General features: G+C 38.1%; 1 protein-coding gene across 1 annotated transcript; it reads left to right on the top strand.

Moving 5' to 3' along the window:
* Window positions 1-11: 11 nt before the first annotated feature.
* On the top strand, window positions 12-18,498 carry LOC139143846 (hyccin-like). The gene is made up of 12 exons (XM_070714428.1): window positions 12-140; window positions 1,321-1,428; window positions 2,420-2,521; window positions 2,968-3,102; window positions 8,006-8,050; window positions 8,681-8,761; window positions 9,534-9,655; window positions 10,538-10,633; window positions 12,176-12,340; window positions 13,034-13,121; window positions 14,132-14,294; window positions 14,596-18,498. The coding sequence occupies exons 2-12, from the start codon at window positions 1,378-1,380 to the stop codon at window positions 14,949-14,951; spliced, it is 1,404 nt and encodes a 467-aa protein (XP_070570529.1). The 5' UTR covers window positions 12-140; window positions 1,321-1,377; the 3' UTR covers window positions 14,952-18,498.
* The last annotated feature ends 1,669 nt before the right edge of the window (window positions 18,499-20,167 follow it).

The raw sequence follows: 20,167 nt of genomic DNA, 5'->3' as shown, positions 1-20,167 counted from the left end.
TACATCATTGCGCATTCTATCTGCGATCAGAGGTCGTTGGACTTAGCAGACAGCGGGCAGCAGCCTTTGCCTGATGTAGTATCTCAGAAACCAGGGGAGAAACGAAGCCGGGGAGATTAATCTGCCTTGGTATTTACATAGTAGGTGTTTCCTTATTTTGATTACTCATTTGTTTTATATTCACCACTTTGTCATAGAGAAAACTAGATCTAGAAACTCGACGTTCCCATTCAACATGTCCGATTCCCAATCCCAGTGCAGGGATTCACCTTGGGGTTATGTTAGGCCATCCCTGTTGTTGCTGGGACGTACATGTAACAGCGTATGATCTTACTCAGATAATGCAGGTTTCATGAGTATTCCTTCAAAAGAGAGTGAAATAATGTTAAATATTTTTGTATGGTATTTATGAGAGGTAGATCAAAGTAGCATTTCCTTGTTGATGTTATGAACGTTGTTGATGTGTCTGTTACCGCGTAAGGGTCATCAGATCTTCTGGTACCTCCATGGTACCATCTATGGACTACGGTCAGGCCACGCCATGTCCTAGCTGTACACTAACCCTAGGCAAAACCTGGAGCCACAGTACTGCAGCTAGCCATATCTACAGACTGTGTGTACTTGTTGTGAACATGACGGTCCATGATTTGAATGTTTTGACATGACATTACCCAATGAGTCCATGTTGTTTGTACCATCCAGCTAATAAGAGAAACAAAAATTATATGTAACACATTCTGTTTTAATGTTTTACATGATCTTGCACTATTGAGTTTTACAGTCCCCAACATCTTGTCCAATTGTTCATAATCAGTCTACGATAGCAAAGCTGTATCATTGCAAAATTACACTTGACTTAGTGCTGTTATTATTGACCATATTACTGAAAATTCAACTCAAAGAAGATGTACATGTGCATGTATGCCAATGGTGTATAATTGTATAATAGATCTCATTTACATCACAAGACATGAAATGTTAAACAGTGTTTTTGCTAAGGTTTTGGAATGTTGGTAAATGATTTGGGAACCCCGGTAACATTTCTGCTGTCCCAAAATCTGATTGTACCCGGTATTGATACACCAAGGGGAACAAAAACACTAAAAAACACTGCCTTAACAAAAACACTGTTGAAGTGCAAAGAAGCATCGGCCAACTTTTCATGTAAGAATATTCAAATACTTATTCCAATTGTCACAAATGCAAATTTTTTGTAACCGGAAAAAGTGAGATTAAGGCAGCTATGCTATGAATTTGTTGGTCGGTCATGATTGGTTGTGCTCGTGATGACCTTACTGTCTTCTGATATACTTTGTATAGGCTTGCTGTTCTGTAGCCCAAGTGGTTCCTTATCATCATTTATGCATTGGTGTCAAGATGGAGCAAACCAACATACAGGAATTGAAAGAGTGGGTTGCAGATTGTAAGGTATGGCTAAGTGTTAGTTTGCAGCAAACAAATAATTATATTGTTTAATCAGTAATCTTCATTCCATTTGTAAAGTTTACTAACTAAGGCATGAGTGCTTTCATTTTTTTGCGTATTTTTGCCTGAATAAAACAGTTCAACATAATACGAGTTTTGCATTCAGCAGGCACTGCAAATGCTGAACCTAAAACCGGTTGTCTGTGTGTAGTAACCCAGGTTAAAACCCAAGAACTGTACCATTTTCCATCACGAGTTCAAAAATTGTAAATGAGTTCAGTGATGACATGCAGGCCAAACGTGCTACTTAAACATCAGTGGAAGTTTGGTTCGGCATGAAAAGTGTGATCACCTTTCAAAAAAAGTTGATGTTCTTAATCTTCATAACTGAGAATTTGTTGAGTTGCAAGAACTCCAGGCCTTTTTCATGTTTGTATTAAGATGTCAATTCTGGAAAGCACATGTTTTATCACTTACTAATTTTTGCCTTGTGTGGATTTGATCTGCATGACTGGCCAGGTGCCAAATCAGTCTGTAATTCAACCTGTTTAAAGGTATACAGTCACTTGTAATCTAAATATGCCCATATATGGTCAAAGGGGCGTTCCTTGGTATTCAAAATGCCCATGTGAGGGTGCTGTTTTTAAAAAGCGGCCACCCGCTAAAATCTGTGATTGGTCAGATTTTCTCTTTCCATGGTAACTGGGGCAAAATTGGAACAGGTGACAGTATACCTTTAAGATCATACATCATTGAGTCATTATTATCCTGTCACCAAGCTGTGTAGACTGGAAGATCCGTCGCTCGAGGGCGTCCTCGAGCGACGGATCTTTCAGTCTACAAGCTGCGTGGATAAATCAAGTTTCAGAGTTGGTTCAAACCTGCACTTCACCATTGCATGTCATTCCTAGCTGACAGTTCTAAAGGACAACTTGTAATGAGATGTGTTCCATTATGTTTTGCTGTATCGGTCTTTTCCTTCTTATGTTCACAGACCCTGCCAAGGGCAGAGGTCAACAACTATGGCAGCACACTCAAACAACAAAAAGAAGTGACAGAAGCAATTTATAGAGTATTTGAATCAAACGAGAATGAGGTAAGAAGTAGTTACACCTAATGATTACCAGGTTAAGTTCAGGTCCAATAAGAATGAAGCTAGCTGCATGGTAAATTGTTGTTATTTCTTAAATGCTTGTTCAAGTGCAGTTTCAGCCATGCCTATAAATGACTACACTGTTGTTAGAATCAGTGTTTCATCTAGACAGGGGGATGGAGGATTCCCTTTCTGTTAACATGTTGGCACCCCCGTAGTAATCTGTCAAGGGGGGACCAGCCCTCTCCCCCCTAAACTTTCTGATAAAGGGGGAAAATCCCCTCTGTTGATGCCATCCTAGATGAAACACTGTAGAATAGTAAATTTTTATCAGGATGTATGCTGTAATGTGTGTGAATCAACACTGATGTAAGAAACAAGGAAGTGTAGATTTCATATAGGACAGTGATCTTCTTCTAAAACTTGTTTGCTATGAATTTCTCGTACAGCTCAGAGACAGTGTGTGTGGTCAGCTCTTTGAATTTTACCGCAGTTACGATCCAGAATGTAAAAGATTTTGCCTGCAATACATTCCCAGCATTATTTATTACTACCTGACATCAGTGGTAACAAACAGAAAGAGGGTAAGTCGTTATTGTGTTTGTTTTCACATTTTTATTCATTTAAATGCTCAATATTATATAAATATAATCTGTTCTTGGAACTTCTTTGATAAATTTTGGCTTTTGAAATTCTGATCACAAGAGTATCAGTGCAGTTTGTTGTGACCCTGACCCTTGCAGTGAATTGAACATGTGTGCATCAGAGTATTCTGTGTTGGAGAAGTTCAAGGGTCAAACCTCTGATTAACCTTATTCAGACTTCTAGTCTGATTATGTGCAATATTTCTACTGTGAGTTGGCCATCTACAGAGTTTTGGAATCCACTAGCGTTACATGTCTGCACTGATTTCTCACTGAGAAACACACTGTGAAATAACAAGTGAACCCCAGTAATATTATATTCATAGATTTTTACTGCCCTTAACAAAAAAATCAAAGGTACATCTATGTATATGACATGATCATCCAGTGTGCTGGTCTCTTTCACAGGTTTGTTTTCCAAATATAGACATATAATTTAACATACCTGTGTATTAATTTTCTAATCTCAGTATGATGTGTACTATGTGTACATGTACAGCAAACAGATTTGTCATTACAGGGCTCCCCCTAAGTCACCAAAATGATTAGCCAACTCATTAGCCAAATCAAAAATCTTTTAGCCATTTTGAGTAACTTTTAGCCAGTTTATGATCTTAAGTGTCGCAACAGCTTTCTCGTCATTCAGGAGTCCCTTATTTTACAAATCAAGTTGTTTTGTATGATGTTCATGATGGTTTTTACATTAAAGAAATATGTGTTTAGTTTTTGCATTTATAATCTGTGTTTTTATGACATTTCAGGGATAGAAATCCTTTTTCATTTTTGGTGGTAAACTTTAAACACCAGAAATAAAATTAGGTAGCAATTGAATTCTAAAGATCTGGTAGCAATGTTAAGTGTATATTACAAGAGGTACAGATTGAATATTTCTGCCACATTCAGTTAGTATTCACAGTATGATAGCTTGTCATAAGTTACAGGCTTCTCATGTGGCAAATTTATGCAGTCTTCCATAACCTAAATGTTTGAGCCACACAAGTAAAACAATTTTCCATGCAGAAGACAGCATTTATGGTATAGCACAATGGCAGTGTAGATACAATTATTGTGGTATTTAAGGCCCTGGTTTTACTTGTATGTCATAGTTGTGATCAAGCAGGCTGAAATAGCATCTTGAGTATAAGTACTTTTCTTGAGACAAAAAGGGCTAGGCCAAACAAAACTGTTGTAAAACAAGACACAACGATATATGTTCATTTAAATTACTCACTGTTTGAGGGCATTCATTGTTTTAATGATTATGATAACATTTATTGCCTAGATAATTTTTCATTTGATATTTTGATATCATCAACAAATGTCTGGTGATGTTCACTTCTAGATCATTAAACTGGTGGAATCTACAAAATATTAAAATCATTCAGAATCACATATTTCTTGTATAAGTTATAGCAGTTTGAAAGTAGGCCGAATGGGAGTCAGTCAAGCTGAATGCCATTTAAAATTGGAAGGCAGCAAAATTACCTTTCACCTATTGGACCACCCTAGGTGGTTTCTTGTGAACCATAATTGTGTAATTAGGGGGTCTTCATGCATGACACCACATGATGAGATGACCTAGACTTGACCTTTCAGATAACCTCAGTTTTTCTCCTTTTCCTTTGTATTATGACTCCGTTTGTGAAAGTTTCCTTTGAAATAATAGTTTTTAATATCAAACTGAGTAGTTGCAGGCCAAATTTTGATACAGCAAAGTAGGTAAAACTTTTGATAGACTCAAGGACGACCCAGGACTCTCAGAGGCAAAGCAGGCCTCAGTGTATTCATGGACGTTACTCATTTATCTAATCGTCTCAAAACGGACGAACTACGAGCAGACCTACGAGCTCGTACGAGCGAAGTACGAGTGACGTAATGTGCCGTACTTTCAAAGTACGAGTGACGTAATGCAGGTTCCAAAATCGACAAAGTGAGATCGACAAAGTGAGCGTCAAGCTGAGCGTGGAAAAACAAAAACAGCGTCGAACTGAGCGTTGAAAAAAAAAGACAAAATAGGATTCGAAATGAACGTAGAAACATGCCAAACAGAATGTCAAAGTGGGGTTCTCTGAGTACGGGTGCTAAAATAAGCAAATATGCGAAATAAACACGTAATGACTTGACTGATTTCAGCTTGAATATAGCAAGTACGGGAACGAGTTCAAAACGTCTTTCACGTGGGTAGGCCCTACTACTGATTTGCAGCACTATATTTATAACACTGTTGACAAAATCTAAACAACAATAAATTGTGGGTTCATCGTAATTTGTATTGCATTGCATGCATTAGTGAATTTTCAAAAATGACATTCATAATTGCATATATTTCAACTTGGGTAGCAAGAAACCGACGACTCTGAGTGACTGGCATTGGGCGTTCGTTCGTGTGCAAACATCGCGTGCAAGTTACAGACGATGGGCGGTACGGATACGGTGGGAGTAGGCAATAATAGCGATAAACAAAACGGCCAGTTTAGCCTACCCACGATATTGTAATACATACGTCATCAACCCTCTGATGTGATTTTCCTCTAATTAACGCAAATAAATAAATATATTTGTAAAAATACATTATTAGTCGACGCCTACTTCATTGACGTCAACAAATCGACGTCAGCATTTATACTACGACTGATGCCTGGAACTTATCTACCGAACTGAGTGTAGCTAGGTAAGTTTGGAATGTGATGAGTTGGTTTTGAGTGATGTTTTTTTGTTGTTCAGGAGAGCGAACGAACGAATTGAATATAGAAGTATCGAGCATCGATAGCTTGTATGGCTTCTGCAAGTTCCGCGATGACAAACATGAATATTGACCCCACAGTGACCTGACTATACCATTATTCAATAGGCGGGGCCGTATTCTCAACAATACACACCAATAATAGTGTGGTTCCGATAATGTACTTTTTCAAAACTTGAAGTTGAATGCGTGGTCAGAAAAATGTTAGTCTTTAAAATCATTGTTGAGTAGAGGTCATTTTCAAATAGACTGTACAATATGAGGTACACACGGGTGCCACGAAAACACCCGCCAACTCATAAAATCCTTCATATTATTCATTGTACACTGTGATTAACATAATGTGGTGATCAGATTATTTCGAGGTCATAAGCTGACTCGCGAGCCACGCAGGTTTTATGTATGTGAAATCATTGCACTTTCGAATTCGAGAAAGTAAAAAAGATTTACAACGGCGGTAGGTTTAAGTGCATTAGAACCAATCGAGGTCGACCGGCGGTCAACAAAATGAGCCAAAACTTATTGTCTCCAGCGGTCTGTCGCCAATCTCATAAACCAAGCCGACGTCAGATATTCTATAGGTGTCAATTATTTGCCTGATTTGCTCTCGTTTTGACTGTTTGAGTTTCTATACCCGGGTGTTTCGACGGGTTATGACAAAGCAACGGTAACACCCTTACTATCGTTTTGCGCAGAGTGACACACCAAAACTTGCTGTTTGAAAAGTTTTGACACCTCGTTAACTGATCATTATTACATGAGCTCTGTAATGAGAGTGTTACTTTTGTTTTCACAGCCTTACGTACAGGTATTCGAACATGTATTGTTCGGAAGAGAAACCGTTTCAACCGTCCGATTTCTTTTGGCTTTGACATAGGCCTAAACGTAAATATACGTCAGAATCGGGCGCTATTTATTGCTTTTGGTCATACTAAATTCTGAAGAGAAACTTTCGATCGTCGGATTTCATTTGATTTTCATTAATACGATATTCGGAAGATAAAGTGTTTTGACTGTCGGATTTCATTCTCGTTAATGTATCTCAGTATCAGGCCTTATTTTATTGCTTTCGGTCGTACTAAATTCAGCCTGAGAAGAGAAACTGTTTCGATGACTTCAGATTGTCATGTTCGGACATTGCAACCTCTTCTTTAGTTCTTCTTTAACAGCTTAATGTTACAATCGACGTCTGCAAAAAAGTCTACCATCGTGGCGAAAATAAGTCAGAGTGTCGCGTCGTCTCCAGTCTTGACCCGTACGTACAGACTCGTCCGAAAGTCAAAGCCTAAAAGTATTCCTCCGCACTGCACTGAACCCGCTCTCACGACCAAAAAAATAATCATACGAAGTTCACACCCGCTCCTACTTCCGAGTTTCGAATATACACAGAAAATGTGTCTAAGCGTTCGTTTGTCGTAAAACCCTTTCACATAAACAAAAATCTTTCATCCATGGAATACAACATAGTCCTAGGCGTATTCATAAAAAATTAGGTCAAAGAAAGGCATGTGTGACTTACGTCACTCGTATATGAAAGTACGAGGCCGTACTTCTGCTCGTACAATGTCAGTTTCGAGACAATTACATACCTCACGTTACGTTCATGATGTATTGTAGTATCGAACAGCAACAGTGTTTGTTTTACGTACCGGGAATTTGTAACTTTGTAGAAAGGAGATTAAACTGTTTCAATACATTGCAACTTTGTAGGAAGGAGGGTAAACTGTTTCAACATCTTGCAACATTTTATTGTTATGCGTGGTTTTCTGTTGAGGAGGTCTAAGAATTCAATAGCCACTACATTAGCCAAACAGGAATTTTTGTAGCCATTTTTAACTTTCTTTCGCATTTGGCGAATAGGTAGCGGGAGCCCTGCATTAAAACATGTGCAAAATTATTTTTAATTGTACGTTACTTGAGACACCGCAATGGCATATTTTAAGTAGTTTACCTGATATTGAGCCACTGCACACACAGTATGTCACAAATGATGTGTGTGTGTGTGTGTGTGTGTGTGGTTAAACTGTAAATGTAAATGAACTGCAAAATGTTATGAATCAGCCAGCAATATAACACTGCTTTTCCTGTTTGTGGTTACAGCCTGGTGGTCGAGTTGAAGCATTATTACTTGCCATCTATAACCTGGTGAGTAATTGGAGTGGCATAAATGGTCTGTAATTTAAGGGAATGTCTATTTAAAGCAATGGCATATGATTATCCAAATCGTATTTGAAGAAAACAGGCTACTGTTTATATCTGTCATGTGCTGGCCAAGTTCAGATGATTTGTGGCAAGTCAGTCTATGAAATACCTGCGATCATGTCATGATGTCTATATATGTGTGTATGTTAAAGGTAAAATGCCGGAAACGAACAGTTGGATGCTCAAGTTCTTGTTATACTTTCTGGTACATGTATGTTGCTCATGTGAACTTATTGTAAAGCCTAGGGGTAAACAACAATTTCAATATCACACAGTTAAATTTTTCTGCATAAAGTCTACACATGGTATTTTGAATTTCAAATATAAGTAAACTTTAGAAGATTTTTTTCTTTAATCTCTTAATTTGCTCAGGTACCCAAGGTTTTTATGAAGGGCAATGTGTTAAAGTTTCCTCAAGGAAAGTTGGAGCAACAGTGTAAAACTTTCTGTTTCAAGGCACATGTTACTGCAATTTTTATAGGCAAAAGCAGTTGTGCAGATTCTCTCTTTGCACAAGATCTATGTCATATATGCTACAGCTGTTCACTTTTCATTGATATTGTACTCTTACAGGATCTAGTTGATGCTGATGGTTTGCCCAAAGTCAAATCTTTCATTATTCCAACCCTGGCTAAGCCTTCAATATACCATGAGGTAGGTACGGTGTGTAGAATAGTATATATTGTCAACATTAATTTCTGTCATCAGGTTGATCAGTTTGTATGTATTTTGTGGTGATGCGTACATGCATATCACTGAACAGGTGTCTTTACAGATGTAAAGTGCTCCATGCAAAAATGCAGAGCATTATAACATAAAGTAATTTTGAAGGACCATATAGTATTGTGTGTAACTTTTTAGTTTCATCTTACAAAGTTGATTATGATTGAACTGGACCAAAGAAAATGAATTATCAGTTTGTGATCACCTTGACGTATGAAATTCAACCCTCTTCCTGCTAGACCCATCATGCTCCATCCTGCCAAGTCAGTAAAATATTACTAAAAAAGAGCCATAACCTATTTTCACCAACTTGGCTTGTCTCACATACAACAGAGTAAGGTACTTGTGCTTAGCTCGGCAGTTTTGGCATGCCTAAGAAATCAGCCTAAAACTGGTGTGTGTCACTATACCGTACTTGGCAAGCTATATATAGAGAAGTTACAGAATTTCACTAATTTGGCAAGACAATTGTTCCTGATAACCAGCTACTGGGCACCTTGGAAATCAATTCAATTTTCACCACCTCGGCAGGAAAAGAGTCAAAGTTCTGGAAAGTCTTGTCTCGGCTCAATTCAGCCATTTGTAACGGTATCCAGCGTGCAGTCTATGTTTTCCCAATTTCGGTAAACATTTTAATCCACCTACCCTCTGAAAAGTATCTTATCCATACAGCTAATATTTAAGTTGTCTCTCTATTTCTCAGCCTGTACATCTGTCATCTGTAGCACTAACAGAAACTGCCCTGTCATCGCATCAGAAGGGGGAAACTCACGTCATAAAGAGCGGGCCGTACCCTCAGGAAGAAATGATCACTGCCCAGAACAGGTAAAAAAACAAAGAGCGAAAGAAAGGAAACGTACATATAGGAAAATAATGATCCCTCAAATAGTCTTCATGATCTGTACCGTGTTATTGTGTGTTGTACCACCATTGAAGAGACAATTTTTCTATACCCAAGATGAAATATGAATGAGTAATATTACAGTTAGCCAATCATGATTTTAATGGTTTTGTGAAGCGCCCTCTCACAGACATAACTGCGAGGAGAATGCTTACTAGTGTAACACTACACAAAATTAATCCAATTTCCATTATTGTTACTGATAAGTGTATGCCTATATATGTATTGCATGTCCTTCAGCAATATTACAGCTGGGACAGTGTCATTACATATGTTAATACCGGTACTATAATAGTTTTTAAGTTCACAAATCTCATCTACATGTACAGTGATTGTTTACGAGATTATTCCTTCAGACAAGCAACCTCTTAGACTGAAAGATCTGTCGCTCAAGGCGCTCTCTACACTCCCCCCTTGGGAGCATAGAGAGCGCCCTCACGTGACGGATCTTTCAGCGTAGCAACCACTCAGTGGTTAAAAAAAATGCCACACCTGAAGAACACCAGACTCATCACGTTCTGGTGTTAATCAGAACTTGCCTAAAGGTGCCTTTGGCTAAGAATACATACAAACGTACCCCCTAGGTAATGGTGAATTGCACTACTGGTATGGCGTAGCACAGGCGGTGTTTTTCAGTCTGGCTAAAAAGATTTTCTGCCTGCTGATATACATTGTACCGGAAATAATAAAATGCACAAAAATTTGAATAAATTGAAAAAAATATAGTAATGTTATTTATAACTTTAGGTACAGATGTGTTATTTGTGAAAGATGCACTAAATATACAATATTTGTGTCTGACCTAGGTTCTCAGTGCTGTCTCACGTACTGTACATCTATAATTCAGACATTGCACGGATGCCTAGAACTTCTCATGAAATGCTGTGCAAGATGTGTTCAAGGTAAAGTTGCCATAGTTGTATTTACAGCAGTATTTGTAGAAATGAATGAAAGGATAAGGCAATGGCTTTATTTCCGACATGTCTACATAGTGAGATTTTTTGGAATTTTATTCCATCCGTATGTATGGCTTTATTGTACTTCTGTCACACATATAGGTTCGTCTTAACCCCTTGAATGCTGTAATTTTTTCCACCAAAATTTTAGTGCAACATCTTACTGATTTTTTTGAAATATTCTGTAATTTTTGTGATAATTTTGAACCAAATGGACACCACATTTCATTGGCTACAGTTTTTTATCAAAATTTTGGCAAACATCTGGAAAAAATTTACTGGGGTATATTTCACAAAAGCGACAAAAATTAACTGTGGGGCTCAAAAGGTTAATGTAACACATGTGGAGAACTACCCCTAGTTCACTGTGTTTGCAGTCTGATTAAATTGAAACCTTTCATCCCAATTTTTGATGTATGTAAGTCCACCTACCTATCAAAAACAGTGGAGGTGTTCCGAAGTCTGATGTTTTCAAGGGTTAAACATCTTTGATTACCGTACTCGTCCGAGTATAAGCCCCTGCTCGTGTATAAGCCCCCCTACTGATTTTAGAGGATTTTAGAAAATGCATTACATCCGTGTATAAGCCCCTACCCTAGTGTAACTCAAATACAGAAAGGTTAGGAGAGTATATTTGGTCATTTAACGTGGTAAAATTAATTTTAGATAATAAAGAAACTATTAAAAGATGTTAAAACAATGGGAAACTGGAGTTCCCTTGACAATATCGTAAGGAAATGACACGTTTTTCCAGTACTATCTTGATTCTTTGACCCTACTCACCCCCGTCGCCTAAATAGAATAGTCTCACTCACGTCCGCCATTGTTTATTTTCATTCACGGCCACGATGTTTTCAAGCTTGAAACATGCAGTTTCTTTTGTTTGAAGCAATTATCCTTTCATTTGTGAAGACTTTTCCTGGTGACTATTACAATTTTCACTGCTATGTTGTTGTTTTCACAAGATGTAGACAGTTTGATATTGGAATATTGAGTTGCCTTTCGATGTGGGCAATGCATGCCTGTTCACATTACTACTGTTGATCAGCAGCATACATGACGTCTTTGTTTCAAGTTTTGGGTTTTTTTCGACGCTGAAATTTCACCAAAATGTCACTTCTGTATTCAGAGATTGTACAATCAATTTCTTTGGATGTGTAAGTCGATTTTGAAAGCGATAGAAAGATCGAGTGGTGTTGAAAAAAATCGTGCATAAAATTAGCATAAATTAAGCGTCCATGCCAGATAACATGGGGTTGCTCGAGTATAAGCCCCTCCCCTAGTTTTACCGCTGTTTAGTGTTGCCGAACCGGGGGCTTATACTCGGACGAGTACGGTATTAACCTAACAACTTCCCTGATTCACCAGCAGTTCAATTATTTAGTACACCTATCATATTTCTCTTTGATATAGTTTGATCTATATTTCAGAGTTTGGCATTGAAAAGGATAAAAATCAACTCAGTGACTTTTGATATCTCATTCTCAGGTTATGTACAGCTGGCTATCCAAATACCAAATCAGCCCAGAAGGCTGTGTCACCAAGTTCCTCATCTGACTCCATACTATCTAATGGCTACTATGACAAAGAAGCCAGGATTCAACTTAGTGCAGACTTTATGGTTGAAATGCTTAATGGCATCTATTTTGTCCAGTAAGTAGAAATGGACTCACATGGTATCATGGGACATATTCAGAAGTCAACGGTGATTGGTTGTTTTCATGACCCCTGCATGACCTTACTTCCTGACCTTTTCATTGGCATGAACCTTCAAATTCTGAGTGAACAGTATGTAACAGCCCACAAAATCAACTGAATACTGTACAGAATTGCCATTTTCAGTCTCTTGCATACAAGTAGTTGGTTTTGAAATAAAAATATTTTTAATTTTCACACGATCACCGCAAAAAATATTGATAATGTCACACAGGGGTCATCATGAAGAGATCTATCGCAACAACTTCAACATTGATTATGAAGAGTCAAATAACATTACTCATAGCACCTTCTGGAATGAAATATTCACTAACAATCGTTTGTACCTGTGTCCTCGGCAGTTTTTCCTCCGGTACAGGCAGTCTGTCTCCCTCCTCCTTTCCCCCTCTTCTCCCCTCATAGACATCATTTCAATCATGTCTCTGCATCGCTGTTTTGCAACCATTTGTATTACCTTTCAGTGTCTCTTTTGTCTATCTGTCTGCATGCCCTCCCAACATTTACTTGTCAAAGACCATTAGCTACAGGTTATTCTCCCCTACATGTTCAAAAGATCTCAACCTTGAGATTGTCATCTGCAGCACTCAGAGTGTGTAACATTGATGGTCGCAACTCTGGGATGTTTTACAGGTTCAATGGGCTGAGCAAGTCGGGTTATGAAGCGATGGAAAACATCCATGATAGAGCGTGTCAGGAACTGTACTCGGAAGTCATCTTGGTAAGGGTCTGGCAGAGAGATTGAAATGCCGCACAGGATACGCTTTGCTTGAGTTCCGTTAATATTGTAAAACAAGTGGTGATAGTGGTAAAGACATAAATGTGAAGTCCATCCAGACTAATGTGATATTTCCATGAAACAGTGTGTTTAAATCCTTGTATCTGGTCAGAGGACTTAATGGTTAACCCTTTGAGCGCTGCAATTTTTCCCACCAAAATTATAGTGTGCAACATTTTACCAATTTGGTAATTTTTCTGTAATTTTTTGACAATTTTGGACCAATTCAACATCACTTTTTATGGGCTTCAGATTTTTATCAAAATTTTAGCAAAAATTTAGAAAAAAATTGACTGGTGTATATTTTGATATAGGCGACAAAAATTGACTTGGCGCTCAGAGGGTTAATCAATATGGTTATGGTACTGTCAAAATGGAATAACGCACAATGGTTTGGGTTGAACCCACGGCCATAAGGGAACTAGATGTAATGTCTCAATTGAGAAGTTGACAATGCTGTCAGACATAATGCTCAGCTGAGTGGTTCTATCTGTCAGTCACAAAGAAATCAACTCTGCCAAAGTTGAAACATTGTCCAGCAGGTTGCCAGACACAGTCAAAAACAATATCACCTGATGGGTACATGGCAAATGATGGGTTCTGGACAGTTAGCAGAATGTGTATGGATGTGTGGTGTTGTTTTAACTTTCGTAGAGTTGATTTCTTTGCTGCTGACTGATATTACTGCGTAGACAAAAATTACACCTGGCAGTGTTGGCAACTCCAGAATGTAGACAGTGTGTCAAGTTCTTGTATTGCCAACAGTTCGACGCAAGCCACTGTATTCATGTTTGACATACAGAATTTCGTGAACTGATGGTATCCTGTGATTTACATCACATTAAGATTCAATAATAACTATTCACATTCAGGCAGTTTTACAGCACTAACAGCTTCTATCCCATATGTGTATGCATCTACATTTGCCCATGTTTGTGTGTTTGGTGTTTCAGGTCACCAATGCAATAAAGAACTCCCTTAGCAGCAACCCATCGGGTGCCCCAACTGACGGGCCCATCGGTATCAGTATCGCAGTGACGCCCTCAACGCCCACAGTCAAGAGAGCTGCAATCACCAATGCATCGTTCAAAGCCAGAAGACTCAGTCGAGTCAGTGGTAAGTGCATGTAATAGAATTTAGTCTCAAGTCTATCATGTCCTCTTTCAAGGTCAAGTTTGAGGATAATGTTTTTATGTCTTTCCTACATTGCATTATTGTGTATGGGCATATAAAGTGTTTGGAAATCTTTGTGAAATTTTGACACTACAGTCATGACAGACCAAACGTCCTCGTCAGAGATTGTATTTTCTAAATCATGGTACAGCTGCTTTCCAATTGTCATTATGGACTTCTCAGGTCCCTGTAACTTGAAATGTGCACGCGAAATAACTCATGATATGAATAATTAATATTTCAGTTGATGGCAACGTTGTGCAGGATGATGGTGGCGGTAAAGGGACACAACAGATTGGCCAGGGAAACCACGACGGCGTGGACGGCATAACGGACAGCGACAGCTCTCCCGTCACCATCAACATTGACACCGTAGACGTGGCATTCAAGATAAACGCCGAGAAGCAGAAGAAAATTGACACCGTTCACGTGCACATCAAGAAAGAGACAACCAACGGAGACGGCGAACCAGTTGCCTCAGCCAATCAGGGTAAGGTGTTGATCGCCCCGGCGAGTCACTCACGCGAGATCAATGCATCAAATGCAGGCAACACAGTAGAACCAGGGTCATCCCCTGGTAGGATGGAGACTAGACTGTGACCACTTTAAATTTTTACACCGGATATTTCATTTGAAAGTACTTTTCATGCATGGGCTTTTGGCTCAAACATTAACAGTCTGCAGCAGTGTTGGAAGAGCAACCAGAATGTAAATATTTTTATCTTCATATACATGTAGAGCTGAGTACATTCATAAATTGTACTTATTTCATTGTTATGGGTGTTTCATAATGATATAAGTCATTGCCCATAAAACTCTATAGCTGTGAACTCACAAAATGAGGGTCATGTTCTAGTAAAGCGTACTTGCCTAGTGCAACAAGGGTGCTTGTCACCAGTGACTGACTTATTAGCTAACGAACAGAAAATCAAAATTTTCAATTCAAAAGTGGATCCCGCTGAAATAGCATGACCATATATTCCACAGATTTTACCCATGTCATGGAAACTGTTGATCAAGCCCCATTGATTAAAGCAGAAAATAAGATTAATAATACACATGGACTTTAATAACAAGATCGGTATTATCAGCACTTTGTGTTCAATATAGAGGAGATTACAGTGTACTTCATTGCTTTTCCACATGCAGTGTTTGAGCACAGGCTCTGATCTTAGCTAATTATATGGGACTGATAGTAAAATGTCACCTTATCCTACCAATCACCGTCAGCTGAACAAAGAATTTCTGCTCACATCAACTGGGCGTAGTCAACAGTTTTACAGACATAGGTGTATTTCTTTGTAATGTTGGGGATTTTTTGCGCTTCAAAAAGGACAAGATTTTTTGAGTCACAGCTAATGTACCTGTTATGATCAACACATAACTCTGTTTTTTTCATGGCAAGTGTGCCAGCTTTCGTCAATTACACTCATTGTTTCAAAACTTCTACCATTTTCAGCATGTACATTTGGGTGAAACTCAACCAGTGCAATCTGTATTAAAAATTTTGTGGCTACCTCATGTAATAAATGTACATTAACATAGCATTATAGCGTATCACCTGAAAATGCATGCTGTAACAGGGAATGATTTCCATATTTGCCAAGCAATTCATCTTTTTTACAAAGAATGAAATCTTTGCAGTTTTAGAGGATTTAAAGTGTCATTTTTTGCAGTCCTTCCAGTTTACGTTTCATTTCTTCGGCAGTTGATTTGTTATATTTCTTCAGGGATATCTTTTGCACATCCAGTACTCCATGAAGCTTCCTGGTCACTTCACATTTGCATACTCAATTGCTGTTAATTTGCATACCCAGTCAATACATATTTGCATATATCCAAATATGGCATAAAGTTGGCAAATCTTTAATGCATACATATTGAAAAACAGCTGCACTCACTGTACAGCTTTGAAAAGTTATTTTTCACCTAGCTGTCCAAGTGAAAATTAATGAGACAGATTCTGGGACTGAATTCCTTTAAAGTCCAAGGTATCCATTCAGTGATATTTATGAAAGTTTTCCAGTCAGAAATTGAATGAATGGATTGGTTTTGCATGTTTGACCTTTTGTGATACTGTAGCCATTCACCCTTGGTCATCCCAGTGCCCAGTGAATGTGACGATCATTCCATTGATGGCAATGGGGTCAAACTTGACAGTGATGGCTATCAATCAGTTAAGCGTAATACATGTATACGGTTAGAAATGTCTTGCACAGAGCAAATAATTAATCATATGATACGGACTTCCCTAAATGCTTTGCCTAGAGTGTAAATATTATATTGTTTTGCATTCATAGGTGAGACTATATGTTTTTGCAGCAAATGCCTGTTTTCAAATTGTAGCTTTGTATGGTGCTACAGTAGACTATGGTCTGTACACAGAAAAAAGTGGTAGTGTCATTTCACATGCCCATGTTTAGTTTAAAGTATGTAAAATGATTACAAGTTATTCAATAAATTTGTATCAGGAATTTGTTAGGAAATTGCTGACCATTATTAAATCGCGGAAGATTTTCGTCACACCAAAAGGTACAATTAGGTCACAAAATAATTTTTCTCAAGTTTTAGGAGGGTTCCTGATTTCAAAGTTTTCAAGAAGTTAAAAGATTAAACAGGTCTATTTATGGTCATAACGTCTGTATACCAGAATGTACAACTTTCTCGTTCATCAACAGTGTAGGGTACAGTATGTTCATAACGACGGTTGGTTTAAGCAAAGTATGTATAAAATTTGAATGTCATTGTGTATGATAAATGCGGGACATTATGTCCTGTTAATCTTCTTGGCATTTACATTAGCACGGAGTGTACCAGGTCATTTGACTTGTAAGTGCCCATACCGGTTGATGTAGCTCTGTATAAAGGTAGTATGTGCCTCAAACCTGAAAGACTTAAATATTTTACTCAGACTTTTCTGAATGAAACTTTCAACCATTCTCTTACCAATCAAGAATAAAAATCAAGGGTCACCATGCGAAGTTTGGTTCTAGAGAAACAAATTACGTAACATCTACCAATATTTGAAATTCAAAATGGCCGCCATCACTATGTTTAACTCTATTAGAAAAAAATAAAATTTTCGATTTTCAAAAAACTAAGACTCTGAAAATTTATCATGCTTCAAGAGCTTTAAAATGAGCCCCCACAAGTGGTAGATCAGAAAAGTATTGAAAAAATTTGAGTCTGAATATCTGTCCCTGAGGTGCATTCTACCTTAAACTGACAATGAATAAACCCAGGTAGGGCTTAGGGCTGGCAGTGAGCCTCATCTACTGGTATGTAGGACACATGTGCAAAGCCACATTGTTACTAGAGTAGAGGGCGCCCTATATTGTGACCCTTCCCAGGGGGCCAGGCAGTACAGAAACAGTGCAATAAGTGAATTCCATATTTTGATTTACTTGCATAATTGATTAGCCTCCATATGAGTTTGAATTTTGCAATCATCTGGTCTTGTTCAGTGTTTCTTTTTCTCAACAAGGAACTTCTGCATTCACAAGATATGAAACCTGTGTGTAGTTGTATTTTTGCTATAAAAACTTCCACATTACAGTATATTCCAGAAGTAGAACATGACCAGCTTCACAAGTTTGCCAGAGCAAGGTACTTAGCTAGTCACAGTGTTGGCATTTTTAAAAATCTGGATATATAGAAGCACCAAGCATCTTCACTCATAAAGTTTCACTTTTTTTGATATACAACTGTGAGAACCTGGAAGGAAACAAGACTCAAGATTTTTCAAAACTACATGGACTATGTTTTTTTTATTTTCTCTCACACTTTCTCAGTTTTCTCTTGAATAATGTGTACAGTTTCAGTGTAGCTGCATGGGCGTAGAGATATTTTTGAGCTCAGTGCCAGGCGTACGTGATGTTTTGGCATTCAAATATGATAATTCAAGTTCTTTGATGTGGTAACCTACAAGTAAATAAAATAATGGGGAAAAACATGTCAGTTTAAACCACTGATGAGCAGTACAATGTAAATTTCCTCTTGTTCTTTGTTTGAGACAGATCTATTTTACAGGTTGTTTGCATGTACATCCACTTCATTGTAACATAGTCACTTTTAAATAAGACACATGAAATTTTAAGAATATTGAACGATTCTGTGGCAGCAATAAATCTGTGTGTCTATACAAGAACAGAGTTTTGCATTTTGCTTTCAAATGAGTGATTGTCATTGTGTGTGTTGGGTTTGCGTTGTATTGCTGGTTTGGAGGACCTTGGCCTTGCCTGGGTTTGAATGCATATCACTTCAAATTGGGACACGGGCATATAATGCATCACAACGAAAACAGGATTGTGTGGAATAACCGGGCCTTATCTCAGTGTTGCTGCCAGGACACGCTCTTGTGACAGTGTTCCCCAAATAGAACCCGTTGTCCCGCACTGTCGCATACTGCGTGCAGGTCACCTCATGCGCACTCATGAGTGGACGATGTTGGGTGTAGTCTGCAAGTAATATCTGATACTGACAGTGGCCTTTGTTTTGCATGTGCATTTTCGTACTTTCGGAGCACAGATTACGAGTAATTAAAATGCTGCACTTGATATTATACCGGTATTTTGCTTGTAGTCCGATTGAGCTCTCCAACTGGCAGCAGATACAGTATACTAGCTGCTGCATTTACTGGCCTGAACAATGTAATACAAAATTTGATTAACAACTGATGCATGTTGTCACCAAATTGTGTAAAAATGTCCCCAAAAATAAATGGTAGGGGGACAGAGTGTCCCCTGGTTTGAAATTTCTGGCTGCAACACTGCTTATCTTGTCATATGACACATCCAAAGTGTACCCATTCTGTGACGTGCAGAGAAAACGAACAAAAGGGTGAACTCAGCAGTTAACGTTTAAACGAAATTTATTACGAAAATAAGACTAATTGCTAAGTCAGGATAGAGTACAAGCTTTAAAAGTGTACAGACTACTTATCTCAGCTGGGACGGCAAAGCTCCAGTCTCAGAGTTGTAACAGTCAGTTGGATGAATGAACAGTCCTTTGGCTTGCAGGCTTGAAGCTGCACAAAGTCCACAGTATAAATCCAGCGTTGGCAGTGTAGGTCTTGAAAAGTCTTGAGAATGACTACTGCTGGAGTTTAGTAACACACAAGAGACACAATCCCAAAAGTCTGACTGGAAGCTGTGCACGTCCCTTTTATAAAGGCATGTAAGAACAATCTAGAACTTTTATTGACATGCTAATTACTGTTCTAAAATTATCTCCCTTACACAACTAATCAACTTTCCAGAACATTCCAAACATGACTAATTGAATTCAAGGTTGTGAGGTCATCAAGGGCAGTGACCTTGAGAATGTTCTAGACTAATTGAACTCAGGTCATGATGAGTGTGGGGGAAATGACCTACATAACACACCCCCTCTTCAAAAAAAGAAAATTTTCAAAGAAAAATCTTTCTTTTGCAAATGTAATCTTGAAAAGGATTTAAGTACTCAAATTTTGTTTTACTCTAAAGTAAAATTTCTTGAAAGTGAACAACAATAAAATTTCTTGAAAGTGAATAACAATAATTTCTAAATACGAGAGAGACAGTCTGCAATTAAATTGTCTCTGCCTTTGATATGTCTAATGTCAAGATTAAACTCCTGTAACATTAAACTCCATCTTAGCAATCTCTGATTTTTGCCTTTAAATTTCTGCAGAAAACAAGAGGGTTGTGATCAATATAAACCACTATTGGCTGATTTGAAGAAGTAACATAAACTTCAAATGCTGTAAAGCTAATATCAAAGATAAACACTCTTTTTCAATTGTAGAGTATTTCTCTGGGATTTGTTAAATTTGCGTG

The sequence above is a fragment of the Ptychodera flava genome, chromosome 11 (genome assembly GCF_041260155.1).
Source record: "Ptychodera flava strain L36383 chromosome 11, AS_Pfla_20210202, whole genome shotgun sequence".
Taxonomy (NCBI): Eukaryota; Metazoa; Hemichordata; class Enteropneusta; family Ptychoderidae; genus Ptychodera; species Ptychodera flava.
The sequence above is the reverse complement of the archived record's forward strand: the minus strand, read 5'-3'. Positions and strand labels throughout refer to the sequence as shown.

Coding starts and splice junctions, on each gene's coding strand:
- LOC139143846 (XM_070714428.1), top strand. CDS start 1,378: ATGGAGCAAACCAACATACAGGAATTGAAAGAGTGGGTTGCAGATTGT. Junction 1,429..2,419: donor AGTGGGTTGCAGATTGTAAG/GTATGGCTAAGT, acceptor TTATGTTCACAG/ACCCTGCCAAGGGCAGAGGT. Junction 2,522..2,967: donor TTGAATCAAACGAGAATGAG/GTAAGAAGTAGT, acceptor TTTCTCGTACAG/CTCAGAGACAGTGTGTGTGG.